At 38.9% G+C, this 18,002-nt stretch overlaps 3 protein-coding genes across 15 annotated transcripts; 2 read left to right on the top strand and 1 right to left on the bottom strand.

The window, feature by feature from the left end:
* The first annotated feature begins 1,551 nt into the window (after nucleotides 1-1,551).
* LOC126785961 (farnesyl pyrophosphate synthase 1) lies at nucleotides 1,552-4,814 on the top strand. The gene is made up of 12 exons (XM_050511650.1): nucleotides 1,552-1,766; nucleotides 2,113-2,137; nucleotides 2,248-2,363; nucleotides 2,484-2,570; nucleotides 2,662-2,778; nucleotides 2,862-2,950; nucleotides 3,337-3,388; nucleotides 3,713-3,808; nucleotides 3,902-3,946; nucleotides 4,043-4,132; nucleotides 4,229-4,300; nucleotides 4,453-4,814. Exons 1-12 carry the CDS (start codon nucleotides 1,656-1,658, stop codon nucleotides 4,579-4,581), a joined length of 1,029 nt encoding a protein of 342 aa, XP_050367607.1. The 5' UTR covers nucleotides 1,552-1,655; the 3' UTR covers nucleotides 4,582-4,814.
* Nucleotides 4,815-5,469: 655 nt separating this feature from the next.
* LOC126789475 (C2 and GRAM domain-containing protein At1g03370) lies at nucleotides 5,470-11,094 on the top strand. 2 transcript variants are annotated; one of them, XR_007671528.1, is made up of 10 exons: nucleotides 5,470-6,223; nucleotides 6,325-7,551; nucleotides 7,899-8,081; nucleotides 8,234-8,517; nucleotides 8,646-8,762; nucleotides 8,929-9,191; nucleotides 9,397-9,559; nucleotides 9,856-10,128; nucleotides 10,238-10,518; nucleotides 10,602-11,094. XR_007671528.1 is itself a non-coding variant. In XM_050515628.1 (9 exons), the coding sequence occupies exons 1-9, from the start codon at nucleotides 5,875-5,877 to the stop codon at nucleotides 10,427-10,429; spliced, it is 3,051 nt and encodes a 1,016-aa protein (XP_050371585.1). In that variant the 5' UTR covers nucleotides 5,470-5,874; the 3' UTR covers nucleotides 10,430-11,094. The 2 variants fall into 2 exon arrangements, 1 of the variants encoding a protein (XP_050371585.1); XM_050515628.1 differs by having other exon boundaries at nucleotides 10,238-11,094.
* Nucleotides 11,095-11,215: 121 nt separating this feature from the next.
* Nucleotides 11,216-17,657, bottom strand: LOC126789476 (BTB/POZ domain-containing protein At5g47800). Of its 12 annotated transcripts, none has more exons than XM_050515640.1 (8): nucleotides 16,778-17,657; nucleotides 16,603-16,694; nucleotides 14,842-14,918; nucleotides 14,051-14,225; nucleotides 13,762-13,831; nucleotides 13,271-13,675; nucleotides 12,404-13,153; nucleotides 11,216-12,031 (listed from the first exon to the last, which is right to left on the bottom strand). In XM_050515640.1, exons 4-8 carry the CDS (start codon nucleotides 14,107-14,109, stop codon nucleotides 11,435-11,437), a joined length of 1,881 nt encoding a protein of 626 aa, XP_050371597.1. In that variant the 5' UTR covers nucleotides 14,110-14,225; nucleotides 14,842-14,918; nucleotides 16,603-16,694; nucleotides 16,778-17,657; the 3' UTR covers nucleotides 11,216-11,434. The 12 variants fall into 12 exon arrangements, with proteins under 12 accessions (XP_050371597.1, XP_050371591.1, XP_050371588.1 ...); XM_050515634.1 differs by having other exon boundaries at nucleotides 14,051-14,183; nucleotides 14,842-15,865; nucleotides 16,778-17,656; XM_050515631.1 differs by having other exon boundaries at nucleotides 14,051-14,183; nucleotides 16,778-17,656.
* Between the last annotated feature and the right edge of the window lie 345 nt (nucleotides 17,658-18,002).

Genomic DNA, 18,002 nt, shown 5'->3' with positions numbered 1-18,002 from the left:
AGGATATGATTGTAATTTAGAATATATAAAAGTGAAAATAAAAAATATAAGGAGATAAAGAAGGAAAAACAAAATTACTCACTATTGTATATGTTTTGTTTTTGTTTTGTTTTTCTTACAATTTCTATTATAAGAAAAAAAAAGTAAATACAACACCCACGGAGTGAGTGAGTCATGAGGCTAATATACAAAAAAAAAGTATACAAAGAAACTTACCAACACTAGAAAAGTAGAAATGTCAAATCAGAAGGCTAAAGAAGCTTGACTAGGATAGCTACAAACCCAAATTTTCGTGTTTAAAGAGGGTGATGCACTACATTCCCTACAAAATTACTTCCATGAAAATGTGAGTGAATTTTAACATAAAAGACATATACTCTTACTCATTAACATCATTTCCTCATACCTTATGTTTTTTTTATTAACTTATATTTTTCAAAAAAGATTTTATTTTCAAAGGGTTGGTGGTCTTGTCTTTAATCGTGGATTAATGAAACTAAGAAATACAATAAAAGAACATAAAATTCTTAATTACATTTACAATAATCTGAAATAATATCAATATCTCGGTAATAAAAAAAACCGTAAGGAAGTAATTATGTATTCTAAAACGGCGGCTGTAGTAGCATGCGGAAGTGGAGCAAATAACAATGGCATCTCGTCAATGTCGCCGGCTGGATGGGTTGGCTACTCTGTTGCGCTCCCCCAGTATCGCTATGCATACGCCGCTGCCAGCCACCGTTGGATACGCCAAGTAACCTGATGTGGTAAGAGTGTTGAAATGGATGGCTGGCTGGCTGGCGGGCGGGGTCGTGTGAGTGAACGAATGAACGAATAATACAGAAAACTGAATATTAGCGTTGCTGGATGGTCTCCATCACTAGTCGTCTGATTATGACTTGTACTAGTACTGTGTATACAAATATGAAACAACCAAACAAATAGTAGAATCTATCTATCATTCTATCTATCTACCTACTCTCTCATCTCATGTTAAGAGTCCACCAGTCACGGAGTCACCAATCGGGTGCTAGTACCCCTCTTTGGACTTTGTTCTTCACTCATGCCCTCGTTTATACCTCCTAATCACTCTTATGCCATTCCCACCTTGATTCACCATCATAATTTAAAATTTCTAAAATCTAAAATGAGAGAGGTTGGGTTTAGTCATGGTAAATAGAAATTCAAATTCTAAAATCTAAAATCTAAAATGAGAGAGGTTGGGTTCCTTAGTATGATTGGTACCACAATTCCCCGATGCGGGGATTTATGACATACACTAGTTACTGTAAAGGATGGAATCAAATCTGCAATACTCACTGGACGCTGCTCTGCTTCAGCGGGCGTCATCCTCGGTATAAAATCTCCCATTCATATCTGGCATTGAAGAGTAGTACTTATTACAGACGCCGCCGCTGACTGAGAAAGTGAGAAATTGATGGATGGCAGAAATGCAATTAGTGGAAACTTTAGTGGCTCAGGCTCAGGTTTAAAACGTGCAAGCCGGCCGGTGTGCCTTCCTTTTTTATATAGTAGAGTGTGGTGCGTGAATACTATAACCAGCACCAAAGACTCTCTCTCTTTCTGTCGCTGACTCTCTCTCTGAATCAGAAATTCAGAAATCAGAATCAGTGTGTGTCTTGTGTGTTGTGGCAATGGTGGATCTCAGGTCAAAGTTCTTGAACGTCTACTCTGTTCTGAAATCTGAGCTCTTGCAAGACCCTGCCTTCGAATTCACTGATACCTCCCGTCAATGGGTCGAGCAGGTACCCTTTCCATCTTATCTTGATCGCTCACTTTCTCTGCTTGTTCCTCCAACTACTCTTCATTTACAATCCATGTCTTACCATCCAAATGCAGATACGTCAAGCTTTCTTACTCTCTGATTCACTCTAACCCTTACAACCCCTTCTAAATGGTTTAGATTTTTTAGATCAATTGAATGATTTATAAGATTTAGAGTCAAATAATCTAAAATGGTAGCAATACTTACCAGCTATTCATTCCCGAAATCATCACTAACATACCATACCATGCACAGCCCTGATTCTCTCTCTCTCTCTCTCTCTCTCGTGTCCTGATTCTCTTATTTACTTTTGTTGATGATTACAGATGCTGGACTACAATGTGCCTGGAGGTGAGGCTCTTATTTAAGTTCATTTTCTTTTCAAGTATTCAAGTGTTTGCAAACTTATAAGCTCAAATCATGAGGTTCTTCCATTCTGAGTTTCATTTGTATCGATGCAGGAAAGCTTAATCGGGGATTGTCTGTTATTGACAGCTACCAGTTGTTGCAACAAGGAAGGGAATTGACTGAAGATGAGATCTTCCAGGCCAGCGCTCTTGGCTGGTGCATTGAATGGGTATGTAACTAATTACTTGTTGAACCTCGAAAAATTTCTGTCTCACATATCATTTGTTGAACTTCTTTGGCATCAAATCTAGAAAAAATCTTACATTTCTTGGCTATATATTACTTGCAGCTCCAAGCATTTTTCCTGGTTCTCGATGACATTATGGATGGCTCTCACACACGGCGTGGCCAACCTTGCTGGTTTAGATTGCCCAAGGTTTGTGCCAAGAACGAACATTTGGACATATGTTGTTTTTTTTTCTGTTCATATTGTTGGTGAACTTAACTTGTGAGGCTTTATTGTGTAGGTTGGTTTGATTGCGGCAAATGATGGAGTTGTACTTAGAAACCACATTCCAAGGATCCTCAAGAAGTACTTTAGGCAAAAGCCATATTACGTGGATCTTCTTGATTTGTTTAATGAGGTATAGCACTTACAGAATGTTTGCCTGATCATTTTTACATTTCCACATAGCACGTAGTGCTAACATATGTAATGTTTTCTCAGGTGGAGTTTCAAACCGCTTCAGGTCAGATGATAGATTTGATAACCACCATTGACGGAGAAAAAGATTTATCCAAGTACTCATTGGCAGTGTAAGTAAAATTCAAAAGCATGTTCACCCATATTATTGATGCCTGGATGCACAAATTTGCCACTACTACAGCAATTTATCAAGTATCTATGTGTTGTGTCACAAGATACAGGGTACTTGTTTAAGTTATAACTTTGTAAGGATTCAATAGACTCTGCTTGTGAAAGAGTATAGAAACTTGCATGAATGCACAAATGCATGCTCAACTGATCTATTACCCTTAGTTCATTTAGTGTACTATTGATAGCATATATATCACACTACGTTCTTTATGCATACAGTCATCTATGAGCTATAAAGGTTTATACTTCTTTGCTTGGCTTTATATTTAAGGGTTATGTTATGTAATCCTATTTGTAAACTTATAATGGTTTGGATGTCTTGCAGTCACCGCCGTATTGTTCAGTACAAGACTGCCTACTACTCCTTTTACCTTTCGGTAATTACATATAATTATAGCAATGAGGTTTAAATTTCTTACTGCTTCAGTGTTCACAATAACATAACTGTAATATATAAACCAGCATCTTTGTCCTTTTTCATTGCGTGAGTTCCTTTCCATATCCTAGCTATATATACCTAGCTTGCAAAAGTTTATGTAATCCAGTGTTCGTAAATTTCTTCGTTATTTCTCTCTTCGGTGATGATGCCTATACAGAGCAGATATCATTTCTATCATTGGTAATAACTTTGATAGAGAATGCTTTTTTGGGTTCCGGTGTGTCACCATGAGAGGTTTTGCTGACTGGTGATATCTACCCAGGTCGCATGCGCATTGCTAATGTCAGGTGAGGCACTGGAAAAGCATATTGATGTAAAGAACCTTCTTATTGATATGGGGATCTACTTTCAAGTACAGGTAAATATCAACATTCTTATATACAAATACCAGATATTTTTTTTTTAAAATGTAACTAGTAACTTGATATTACTTTTGTCTTTTTCTTGATAGGATGATTATTTGGATTGTTTTGGTGATCCGGAAACAATTGGAAAGGTGAGCTCTTAAGGAAGACGGAATACAATAATAGTGTGGTTGAATATTTAGTCTGATATTTGTTTGGTGTCTTACTCAAGTTCTCTCTGCCATCAGATTGGCACCGATATTGAAGATTTCAAGTGCTCTTGGTTGGTTGTGAAAGCTTTGGAACTTAGCAACGAGGAGCAAAAGAAAACACTACATGTATGTTATACTATTGCAACTAAGTGACTTATCATATCTACTTGCTGATTGGTACAAAGACATAGATACATTAAAAGTTCCACCATACGTTTTCAGGAGAACTATGGGAATCCTGACCCAGCGAAGGTCGCCAGAGTAAAGGCCCTTTACAAAGAACTCGATATTCAGGTTTGAACTTGATCTTATGAAGTTATTTAAATTTCTCAATAGAATGTATAATAGTATGACATCTTGTACTAGTAGAATGAGTACGTACGAGTAACTATAGACAGGTGATGAAAAGGTTGTGTTGAACTTAATATTGTCGTGATGAATGATAGGGTGTATTTGCGGAGTATGAGAGGCAAAGCTACGAGAAGCTGATAAGTTCCATCGAAGCTCATCCTAGCAAAGCAGTGCAAGAAGTGTTGAAGTCCTTCTTGGGGAAGATATACAAGAGGCAGAAGTAGAGATGGGGCTCATGGAAGTGGGAAGGAAGGAGTAATTGGACAGAGCTGGAGAAGGGCATCGAAGGATATAAATTTTTCCGGGATATGTAACTTGTTTCCAATTTGTGTTGCAATTGCAGTTCCTGGCAAAGGAATTCCATTCTTGTTGTATTTGTATGTTCGATCTAAAATAAACATGCAGGGCTTGCTTAGCTGAGTGTTGAATAAAAACAGGGATGATTCTAGTTTTGGAATTCATACTCCATGATCTCTACATTGTGTGAAAATCATAAAATGGCAGAAACAAGGAGGGTGAGTGCTGGAGCTGCCACTACTGGCAGTAAAATTATCAAGCTGTTACTTGTGTAACGATGAAGAATATAAAATCTGCTGGTGATCGAGGAACAACAAAAGAGGAGCACCAAAGTAAACGAGTGTTGACGAGGAACTGTTGCTTATGTTGAGTGGACGAGGTAAGAAGAGTAAAGTCGAAGATGGCAGGTGGTACAAGGCACTGCCCTAAAAATGACACCCTATTGTATATGATACGCTCTAAACAAAATGTAGGAAAACGTGGTCGTGAATTGGAAGTCTGAAGCTTACTTGGGTCAAGAAAAATGTGAAAGGGAAGAAAAGTGAATGGCCGCGGCAAAAGGAGTCGATCAATATCAACACACCCACCGCCGTCTCACTCACTGTGATTTAGACCAGACTCTCTCTCTCTCTCTCTAAATTAATTAATTAAATGCACACGCAATCCAAAATCCTACAATATGAAGAATGAGGCAAGGAGCTTAATGTAAATTGCATATTTTTTTAAATAACAAAGTCCAAAGGTCAAACCTCCTACGCGCAATATCAAATTGAAAAGAGAGACGAGAGAAAAAACAGGAATCAAATTAACAAAAACATAAAGAAAAAAAAGGAAAGAGGAGCGAACGAAAAGTCTCCCTGCTTTTTATCGTGGCTTTCAACTCCAACAACAACATCATCATCATCTCTCTCCTTTCTTGCCAAACAAAACAGCAGTTTTCCATTTTTCATTGATTCATTGATAATAATACCTGTATATGTAATTCGTTGCTCGCTCCTTGCTTGTTTTCCCAAAACTGCTGGGATCTCATTCATTCATTCATCCATCCTTTCCGTTTTTAATCCGTATTTTGTTTTCAAACTCCATATTCACCGGCATTGTCAATCTCCGCAGATTTCTTCTTCATTTCCATACGAAATGGGATTCCGTTATTCCTCTCTTATTCTATAATTAATCTTTGATCAGTTACAATCTCACTCTCAATCTGAATTTGGGGTGCAATGAAGCTGGTGGTTCAGGTCATGGGGGCCCGAGATCTTCCGGCAATGGATCTCAACGGCCTCAGCGATCCCTACGTGAAGGTGAAGCTGGGGAAGCACAAGTTCAAGACCAAAGTGGTGAAGAAGACCTTAAACCCCTATTGGGGCGAGGAGTTCGCCTTCCGAGTCGACGACCTCAACGACGAGCTCCTCATCTCTGTTTTGGACGAAGACAAGTACTTCAACGACGACTTTGTCGGCTGCGTCAAATTCCCTGTCTCGAAAGTCTTTGATTCCCACAACAAGTGCCTCGACACTGCCTGGCACCCTCTCCAGCCCAAGAGCAAGAAGCCCAAGCACCGAGACTGCGGTACAATTCTTCCCATTTCTCTTTGTTCTACTTCTGCCCGCGCTTTGTTTGGCTTTGTTTTGTTTTGTTTTGTTTTTGATCATCATGATATATGACATTAGGCGAGATTCTTCTCAATATATCTTTTACTCCCAACAATGCATTCTCGGATTCTGCTTCTGAGAGCAGGGATGTGGACATTGGATCCGAATCACCCTCCAGGTCATTCGTGTCCGATACGGCTTCCCCTCAGAGAGGGAAGCTGGATGAAGTCACATTCCACAAGGATGATAAAGAAAAGAGTCTTGCCCAGAAATCCCTTGCTGGCCGACTTGTTCAGATGTTCAATAAGAATCCTGATGCTGCACCACCTGCTTCCATATCTTCTGCCCATTCTAGCAAAGCTGACTTGACTGAGCTTGTCGACATGTCTGAGGCCCCTTCTGAGGATCCCTCCTCTTCTGTTTCTTTTGAAGAACTTATCAAGACAATGCAGTCACGGGACCAGGCTGCTGAAACCCCTGACAACCTACCAGGAGGAGTGCTTCTTGATCAAATGTATGTCACTGAGCCCAAGCACCTTAACACTTTACTCTTTTCGCCCGATTCCACTTTCCCAAAGGCACTCGCAGATGTGCATGGAACTACAGAATTGGAACAAGGACCCTGGAAGTTTGAAAACGACTGCTTGAAAAGAGTGGTTACATATATTAAGGCAGCCAGCAAATTAGTCAAGGCTTGCAAAGGAACCGAGGACCAACAATATCTCAGAGCTGATGGCAAAGTTTTTGCTGTTTTAGCAAGTGTAAACACTCCCGATGTGCCATATGGGAAAACTTTTAGGACCGAGTTGCTCTACTGCATTACTCCTGGGCCTGAGCTGCCATCAGGAGAACAATCTACACGCTTAGTAATATCCTGGCGTATGAATTTCCTGCAGAGCACCATGATGAAAGGAATGATAGAAAATGGAGCTCGCCAAGGTTTAAAGGACAGTTATGAGCAGTATGCTACTTTATTATCGCAGAATGTTAAGCCAGCTGATTCAAAAGACCTTGGATCCAATAAGGACCAGGTTTTGGCATCACTACAGGCTGAACCCCAGTCTGATTGGAAGCTGGCAGTGCAATATTTTGCTAATTTCACTGTGGTCTCCACATTTTTCATTGGGTTTTATATGCTGGTACACATTTGGCTGGCTACACCCAGCACTATTCAAGGGCTGGAGTTTGTTGGGCTTGACTTGCCAGATTCACTAGGTGAATTCATTGTTTGTGGTGTTCTGGTACTTCAAGGAGAACGTGTGCTGGGTTTGATCTCCCGCTTTATGCAGGCCAGGGTTCAGAAAGGTAACATCACTTTTCAATGGTTGCTCCTCCTTATTTATTAAACACTCATTTTGCCTAGCTATTTACATTTCTCTAGTTGAGCATGATGTATCTGTATCACAAAATGAATTTTATTTTTCTCATGTTCCGAGTGTGTTGGATAGATTGCTATTACTCTACCTAGACAGCCAGGTTATTTCAACTAACCAGCAATTTCCCGCATTTTTGAATCAATAAGTGTATTTGTCCTTATGTTTTGGTCAACTCCTGCCTTTTCTGGCTCATCTTTTCTCCCCCTTCTATTAATATACAGACTAAATTTGGCATGATCTTCTCATGGTTTCCATCATTTGTATATCTGATGACAGGCAGTGATCATGGAGTCAAAGCTCGAGGAGATGGTTGGTTGTTAACTGTTGCCTTAATTGAAGGAAGTAATATAGCAGCTGTTGATTCAAGCGGGTTCTCTGATCCATACGTGGTGTTTACTTGCAATGGAAAAACTAGAACTAGCTCAATCAAGTTTCAAAAATGCAACCCTATGTGGAATGGTGATTTTTTATTTTTTGCTAACTGAGTTCTCTTTGCATAACTACTTTGCATAGTTGCTTCACGACAGCTTGGTTTAAAAAAATTTAGAGTACACCTTATTTATCGCAACATTTTACAAGAATTTAACTAATCTTTTATTGGTTTAACACAGAAATATTTGAGTTTGATGCGATGGATGAGCCTCCTTCTGTGCTAGATGTGGAGATTTATGATTTTGATGGTCCTTTTGATGAAGCTACTTCTCTGGGACATGCTGAAATCAATTTTGTGAAGACCAATATATCAGATCTAGCTGATTTGTGGATTCCTCTTCGAGGAAAGTTAGCCCAAGCTTGTCAGTCAAAACTCCACTTGAGAATTTTCTTAAACAATACAAGAGGTGGCAATGTTGTAAATCACTTTTTAAATAAGATGGAGAAGGAGGTTGGAAAGAAGGTATGAATGTTGAATACATTGAAATGTACATTATGAATGTTCTTCCTCTTCTTCTTCTTCTTCTTTAGTAGTGGTGTTTTACACTCCTTTTGTATTCTTACTCAACAGTTTGGTGAAAACTATTGCAGATAACTGTTCGTTCTCCTCAAACAAATTCGGCATTCCAAAAACTCTTTGGGCTTCCACCAGAAGAATTTCTTATCAATGACTTTACATGTCACTTGAAACGAAAAATGCCCCTGCAGGTGCCGTTGATATCCCTATACTCTGCTGATTTCTTAATGGCCTTAATCTGACAATTTTTCTTTTCATTCTTTCTGAACCATAGCTTGAGAAATGATCTATCTTTTTGCTTGTGAACTGCCATATGCTTCATAATCTGATATCTGAATAATCGTATGTACTGTCCAGGGCCGCCTTTTTCTCTCTGCGAGAATAATTGGGTTCCATGCAAATTTATTTGGTCGCAAGACAAAGTTCTTTTTACTCTGGGAGGATATAGAAGATATTCATATTGTTCCTCCAACTCTGTCATCTATGGGTAGTCCAACTATAGTCATGACTCTGCGGCAAGGTAGAGGTGTGGACGCAAGGCATGGTGCAAAGACACAAGATGAGGAAGGAAGGCTGAAGTTCCACTTTCAGTCCTTTGTTTCCTTCAATGTGGCAAACAGGTATAGAAAGGGCATCCTAGAATATCATGGTATCACTTGTCGTTTTAGAGATGTTAATTCTGTTGAGCTTTTTCTGTCTCTATTATTTGGTTAGATTAATCTCTGTCAATTCTTTGTGCTTATGAGATGAAACTCCTATCTCAGTGGATCTTTTCACTTTCCAATCATCGATGCATGCATTAAAGTGGTTGATGTTTCTCAATAGGACAATTATGGCCCTGTGGAAGGCTAGATCTTTGAGTCCTGAGCAGAAGGTGCAAATAATAGAAGAAGAATCAGAAGTCAAGAGCCTCCAAACTGATGAGACTTTCTTGGGCCTTGATGATGTCAGCCTGTCTGAGATTTATTCATCCACTTATTCAGTTCCTGTGAGTTCTGATACCATACATTCACACTTTTTTGTTTTTTTCTTTTTCAGTACAAATAATCACTCATATATTTAGACCTCAGTAAATTTGCATCTTCTTTAGAATTATGAATCTATCAGCATCAGTCTATTTTCACCTTCTTCCTTTTTAGTTGAACTACAGTTTCCATCTGGATCATTCATCACCCGTGTCTGGTACTCTGATGAAAATACACTTTGTGGTTCAATTCTTGTAGTTCATGTGGTTTCTGAAGTTATGCCTTTGCTGACCATCAAATTTGTCTTGTTTGCAATTAGACAAATTTCTTCGTTGAGCTATTCGGTGGAGGTGATTTGGATCGTAGAGTTATGGAGAAGGCTGGTTGTCTTAACTATTCTCATACGCCATGGGAATCAGAGAATGGTGATGTCTATGTGAGGCAAATATATTACAGATATGACAAACGAGTTTCCCAATATAAAGGAGAGGTGACTAGTACACAGCAAAAATCCTGCCTTTCTGATAGAAATGGTTGGCTTTTCCAAGAGGTCATGACACTCCATGCAATTCCGCTTGGTGACTATTTCAATGTACGGTAAATTTGGAACTGAGCAGAATTCTGAAACTAGTCTATCTCGTAATTGTTGTAATTTTCCACCTTTCCTGTGTCATTGACCAGCCCCATTTCATCATTTGCAGGTTCACATCCGATACCAAATTGAGGACTCATCCTCAACACCACCAGGGTGTCAGGTAAAAGTATCCTTCGGCATTGAGTGGCTCAAAAGCACTAAGCATCAGAAAAGAATTACAAAAAATGTTCTCAAGAATCTGCAAGATCGCCTAAAGGTTTCCTTCGCTGTTGTTGAAAAGGAGTTCAGAACACGATAGTGGGTTATTTGATGCATTTCTTGGATTGTAGGCATTTATCTATCTCTGGCCAAGCCTGGCAGAAGTAGCTTGAGTGCAATACTTGTCAGGTATGCTATCATCAAAATCCTTCTAACTGCTTTGGCATGCAGAGGAGCAGTGACAGTTATATGACTGGCTTGTGTATTTGAAGGTCCAAGTCTATATCTAGTTGCACTTCTGTGTAGTAATGGCAAAGTGAAAAGGCAGGCATGATTCAGGACTGGTGAAACACTGTTTAGTGCCTTTTGGAAAGAAGTTGGACTAGAGTGTAGAATAGCTCCGTGTTACAAATAACTGATGCAGATCTGCAATAACATCTCTCTTCGGAATGTGAAAATTAGAGCCTCAAATCTTAAGTTAGATACAGAAGCGGCAGGGTCCAGCTTATTGTGGTCTTGCCATTGCAGGCCAAACAGCAGTTCTCACTGCCAGTGGTGATCATTCTTTTAAAATAGCTCAAACTTGAAAGGTACGGTAGTCTTAAATTGTAGTTTAATGAGGTTGTTTGAAACTTGTATAAGAAAGTTTTGCAATGACTTAGCCTCTGTTAACTCAAGTATGTAAAGAAAATAATTCAGATCAAACATCTTTTGTTCGTAGAATTATTATAATATTTATAAATGAGTTCGTAGAATTATACGTTAGTCTATTTTATTCTGGTCTAAACAGATGATCCAATTGACTTCATTACTCAACCGCGTACATTTCCTGTTAAATTCGATTACCAGTCAACTGTCTTAAAGGTGCAGATATCTAAGAGGACCAAGATCTGTGGTGATTCTTTGGATCTCGAAATAAAAGGACAGAGATTTTATGCGGGAGGGGTGAGTTACAACATTGTATTATCACAGCATCACTGAGACTAGTGTATCAGAAAACATTGTTCAGACCTGGAGCATTTTCCACAACAATAAAACATAAATTCATGTGCATGTGCAAATTAAGAAAAGGAAGAAGAATCAATGTGGATGCATGTACAGTTTGTTATCTGTCTTTGGCTTTGTCAGGGCCATGGTCCGATGATCTGCTTCCCTTGTTTATCATCTTGTGAGCGTCCAACTTGCTCCCAGCTGATATTATTCCCAGCTCCCTGATTTTTCTTCCCATATCTACTGCTTCCACTTCTTGTATTTCACCCCTATACACACCCCTTCTTTCCGTCAATTCCACTCCAGACTTTGCTACTGATCTCTTGCTTTGTTCATAAGTATCTCTCTTTCCGGTAGCATTAGTGGTTTCAGAAACGGCATTATTGGTTCTTCTCATGCCCTCCCCCCTACTGAGTTTTTCATCATCTCCACCCAATCTTAGCTTAACTGCATGATCATCAGATCTGCTGGTACTTGATGTTTGTTTTCCTGAGCTGGAAAGTTGCTCTAGCTGGTCCGGTAGTCTATGAGGTGTCGCTAATGCCTTGGAGTTGGAACTTCTCTCTTGCTCAAAGAAGAGGAGTTGCACAACAATCCTCAATGGCAGCCTCTCATTTTTGACAGCATGAGCACGTACCTCGGGTGACAACTTTTGGCAATCTAAGATGCGGCACAGGCGCTTCTTGTCTGCCTTGCTCAGATCAGAATGCTCCTGTTTAATAAATATAACCGAGAAGCCACAGCATGATATTAAATAGGAAGTACCATATGCATGAAAACTAACACACAAAAATTAAAGAAACAAGGAAGAAGAAGCATATGCATGTCGATTGCCCATAACCTGCTTAAGAGCAAATTGCATTACATATTCATCCTTATTGATAGCTACTAACAAGTTTAATGATACATGATTCAGCTACGGTAAGTATGTGACAAGAAAACTGCATTGCACAACATGAAATTAGACAGGAGAAGTATATATGCATGTCAATTGCCCATGCCATAACCTGCTTAAGGGCAAACTGTACTTCTATACATGATTCATGTACGGTAACCAGGTGAAAGATCGTATTTATATATTTACCTTCAGATAAATGTTAATAGCCTTGTAGATGTCATCATGGTCTTCCCTAGCAATATCTGGCAAAGCTTCAGCAAGAGTTACCATTTTTGATACTGGCATGTTGGCGTCCCTTGCAACGACTTGAAGGTAAGAATCAATGATCTTCCCGACCTTTCTCATTGTCCTGAAAAAGTGGTGGCTGTTTTCTGCAGCTGCTGAAGGGGATTGTCTTCTCCATATCATCAAGAAACTTTGTAAGAGTGCCAATACCAAGTCAATGTCATAATATTCAGGTGAGTTTGAAGGAAAAAGCAGGTCATTCACGGTTGCCTCGTCAAGTTGTAGACTGGATCTTCTCAAGAGTTCTGTCTTTGTCACTGGAGACACTCCTCCTAAATAGTTTGCAATAGTAAGTAGCCTCAGCAAGAAACCAACTGAAACCGATCCTTTATCTCCCGGAATCATACTAGCAATGTTATCAACAATCCGTCGATTCTTTTCCATTAATGTCTCGTCTTGATTAGAATTACTACTTTGATCCAGGGGAAGTGTAATGTTCGTAGTGTCTGGCAGCCAACGACAAGCATAGACGTGCAAAGCCTCACCAATGAGCTGTGGTGGCAGCATATAGGTTGATCCAACAGCAGTAACTATGCATCGAAACAGATCTATATCAAGATCTGATATATCCTCTGTCCACCAATCCTTGGGGACAGACTGATGATGCTTTTTATTGTAACCAGGTCTGGTATACGTGTATGACCATGTCACCTGAATTTACAAATTTATAACCAATTACATACATTAGCTTTAGCAAACAAGGAAAAAAACTAACTTAATTTTCTAAAAGTAAAATCAAGGAGAATAACAATAAAAGATAAAAGAGACCTTTGGTGGAGGTGTTAAGATTTTCTCAACAATTGAATCAATGCACTTTCTGACGATTCCAAGATTCTCAGACCAGTCAGGCAACTTAGTTGTAGTTTTTAGTGTGACAATGGAGTCTTTCCACCCTTCGAGAATGCATGAGTTGAGGAACGCCTCAAGTTTTAGGACAAAATTTCCCTTGTCTACAGATTCAGTCATTCCAAGGAATTTAGCAGCACTATATGCAGGTACAAAGTTATAGGCACTGAGATTTATTTTAATTCCATAACAGAACTTAGCACATAGTTCAAAAGCTTCTTCGCCTCCAGGAATGTCGTGAAGCTCTATGTTTACTTTTTCCGGATCACCAGAATCACAGCAAAGCCGCTGTAACAGCCCACATTTTGGAAGCAATGGAAACTGCAGCTAACAGAGCCACAATTAACTCTATATCTCATTCTTTACTTGATGACAGTATGACACCTACACTTAGACCTGTACACAATTTATACCTTATGGAGAAGATAACTGACGTTGTTTATTTGTATGAGAAGGTCGCTGGGTACATCTGAAACTACTGACCTGCAGATGAATTATACATAGTGAGTGAGCTGTACTAGAGTGAATGAGTGATAAATTTATTCTGGTTCCATAATAAGAATCGAGTACTATAAAGGTTGCTTTCAACAATTTGATTACTGCACTATTTGTGTTGTTATGTACCTTTAAAGCATTTCTACATTCATCTATGAAGAAAATTTATCAAGCGCAAACTCCTAACAATCAATAAGCTCAAAGTACCTGGTAGCTCGTTCAGTGTAGAAGGTGTCCGGCTTAGTCCCAATTTTCATAAACTTCATCTTCGACTGTATTGGTATGTGTGTATATATTCTCTTAACCAATGATCAAAGCAGTACCGGGTGCAGCATATGAGCTGTTTGGTTGATTTATAAATTTAGAAAGAGATTGAGACACCCTAAATTGGGGAGAATAATTGTATTGAAAAAGACCATGATCCAAGATTCCAAGTTAGTATATTACATTCTCTAAAAACGTAACAAATATACTCCAGCATAAGCTCAATATGCAAATACATTTCTGAAAAGAGATTCATATATTTCCTCATTAATTAAGGTCATTTTATTTTATTTTCAAAAAATATTCTATATATCACCTCATTAGTTAAGGTCAGATTTTTCTGAAAGGATTCTATCTATAACTCTATATCACCTCATTAAATTTGGTCAGATTCTTTTCTAAGAGCATTCTATATAAATCAACGTGTTCATGAAGGTCGATCACATTGTGCAGCAGGGTACAATATCCAACATTTGGAGTTTATATAGGATCAAATAAAGTGAATTTAACATAGAGACTTGCATTTCACCCTGTTTGCTCCAGTATCGGAAATAACTTTAGTTAAGAAATATCAGTGTCCTATAGAAGATGTAGCAAAGAGAAAAAATGCATTCTCTATATGTACATCAGTACATGCAAAGTTGCAAACACCGATTTAATCAAAAGATATATGGCATTAGGCTTGGATCAATTGATTTGTGTGATAGAAATAGGGGCAAACTCTTGGAACTTACCTAATCGATCACCATAAAACCTGAAATCGAATGACTAAGGTTCAGGGCAGACTTGAGGACCACCATCCATCTTGTTCCTGCAGGGAAAGCCAGCCGTTTATTTCATACAGCAAGATAGGAGGAGATGGAGTTTCTCCTAAATAACAATTATTATTGAGGAAATTAAAGAGATCAAGTGTGCAAGTTTGTACTGCACTTGTGGTTAGGGAATTTCGATATTTGCGAGATGAAACAACCAAAGAAGAGAGTTACTGGGAGAAATGTAGAATATACAAGTGCGTCTAGCTAATTAAATCATATTTGGACGTTACTGTAAGGTTGTTGAATCTCATTTATTCCCAGGGCCGATCCTGCCAATGACTCAAACTCAAGCCCCTGAGAGACTGACATCCCCTCCTATAACGTACGTTACTAGTCAAGAACCAAGCATTATTGACTTGCCAACCTTATTGATTATTGGATTATAACATGATGACCTGATCATGACATACTTCATGAGTTCACTATCAGAATACCAGTACTAGTAGTTGGACTAAATGACTGATATTAATTATTAAATAAACATAATTTAAAACCAACATATTAGATCGATGAATATCTTAATTACAGCAGATGATCCATTTCCAGGTGATTGAGTCATGCACTCATTCTACAGACCACCTTAAAACATAGCTAGCACTCATCAAGTTTACTAAATATTTATGGGAATCATGGCCTTACCTATAAATAATCCACTTATGACACATAGCATAGAACAAGAAAGGAAAGTGTGAAGGGAAGTATTAGCTTGAATTGAGGATATGATGATATCGATCATGATCATCGTATCAGCTGCCAGAAGCCATTTAACCATATATAACTTGTCAGCACTGATTGGCAGAAGACCTGAGCTGAGGCCACTGTGGTCTGTGCTTTCCCAGATAACAGGTGATAAAGAAACACAGCACCCATGCATTGCATAGTATATTATCAACTCTTATGTAGGCAGCAGAAGCCTTGCAACACACTTTTCTTAAAGGTATAGCTAGATCCCGCATCATATTTGAAAGAAAAAAAGTAGCCATATTAAAGTGAATTAGGTCAGCCTTGCTCATCATGATTTAAGTAATACACACGATCGAACATTAATTCTATATGATATGGCCATGTATGAGTACAAGTGCGGCCTATATAAATGCATATATATCATTGAAGTATTTGGGGAGATAATTAATTAAGTGGACGCCAATTGATCACCAAATGCTCGCTAGCTCTCTCTTTAGCTATTTCATGCAGCCTTCTCTTTTGACCCCTGCATAACCTACAGAAGGTTTTGTTCATTTCTATTTGTCCATATGATCTCTTCGAATTTTCTTTCTTCCACTTTTTGGCTGATTTACTGGATTTATATGTACATGTAAGAAAAAGCATGTCTGGTTCACAGTATATTTTAGACATTACATATTTAACATCTAGCTGGCTACCAAAGTAAGTGCAGAATCTTTCTTTCTAAATTTCATCCGTATTACAGCCTGAAAAGCTAGCCAAGCAACTGTGATCGAGTTTCCGAATAAATTTAGCATTTTGTTCTGGTTATTCTTACCAATTACAACATATAAGCAACAAAAGCGAGTTATGCAGAATGTTTCGATGAATTTCATATATTACCACGTCAATCTCTCTCTTGCGTATTATGGAAATAGAATTCTAGTTAACAGCAGTCCGGCTATTCCAGGACTGCATCAGATCGAATGATAAATTAAGCCTGATGAAAGAACGTACCGACAATAAAGGAATGAAGTAATTGAATTCCAAGCCAGCAGCAGCAGCAGCATTTTGCAGGGGATCAACGTCAAAGCAACTACGAAGCTAAACTACAAGAGTCCAAGTGATGAGTCACTGATCGATCAAGATATATAATTGCAGCAAGCAAGTGCAGATGCCAGAGTGGAATCACTTAATAGTTGATTACTCGGGTGATCGTTGGTAACTGATGAGGGCATGACGGCCAGCAAGCAGGAGATATATAGCTACTTCGTCAGCTGGAGGCCAGGGCTTATTGGTTCCAAATAATGAGCATGCAGAAACGCAGATATGCATGCATATATATAATACTCGGAGGAAATTAAGGCAGATCAATCGAGATGGAATGATAGCGGGTAAGAGGGAGACAGAGAGATCGAGCTGATGATGGAGTTAATAATTATAAGCGAGTACGTATGTGTTGGCTAGAATGAAATAGATCAAGAGCTAGCAAGCATCACATGAGTGAGAGATAGAAGTACTACTGACCAAAGAAACTAAATGATCGATTTAGCTTGATTGATGTTGTGGGGAGGGAGATACTGAGCTAGCTAGCTAGCAGGCTACAAAGAGAAAGGAGAAAGAGAGAGTGTGTGTGGGGGTGGTTGGGATTAGTCAACATGGTAATGCATGAAAAGCAAAAATGATTAATATATCATGTCTGCATGAGTAGATGAATGGAATGAAAAACAAGGTTGCTAGGTTATAAACGAACATCATCGAGCAGCAGTCTGGCTCTTCTGGTAGGAACGAAGGGTATCATAAGTAATTTTGAGACGCAGTTCCTGTTTACCTGCACTGCTTGAGCTCAATCGGAAATTGAGTTTAACAAAATGAAAACAAAAACAAAAGGCATATGCAAGTGGTAAGTGGCCGCGAAAATAAGACCAATGCTAGTGCTTCTTGCTCATCAGGTAGGACCATTCCCTTTAAAAAAGTAGCCAGTTATAGGTTAAGCAATCTACTCCAGTCCCTTCGACCCTTCCAGTGTCTACAAGTTATTAGTGAATATTTGATATCCAGAATAGAAAGATCCTGCAGTGTGTTCATCATCATGCTTCCCTCCACTATATAGATAATATTCTTCTTCTTCTCTTTCAGAAGAGTTGGGTTCCCCTTGATTTGCATGTCGCCAACGTGTCTCCTCCTCTACCTCTGCTTGATTCTCATACACACACTCATGGTATGGCCATCTCGGTTGCTTTCAAGGCCGCACTCAGACATGTATTTCCTTCCTTCCTTCCACTCTCGACTCTCCGAGTCATTGACCTTGAAGAATAAAAAAATAAAAAGAGGGTCCAAAGTGTCGACCTTCATGTACAGATGGTAGAGTTCAGTTTTACACGGGCACATTCCACATCGTGTGCAACGTGTATATC

Source organism: Argentina anserina, chromosome 3, assembly GCF_933775445.1.
Source record: "Argentina anserina chromosome 3, drPotAnse1.1, whole genome shotgun sequence".
Taxonomy (NCBI): Eukaryota; Viridiplantae; Streptophyta; class Magnoliopsida; order Rosales; family Rosaceae; genus Argentina; species Argentina anserina.
Note: the sequence above shows the minus strand (reverse complement) of the source record. Positions and strands in the feature narration are given on the sequence as shown.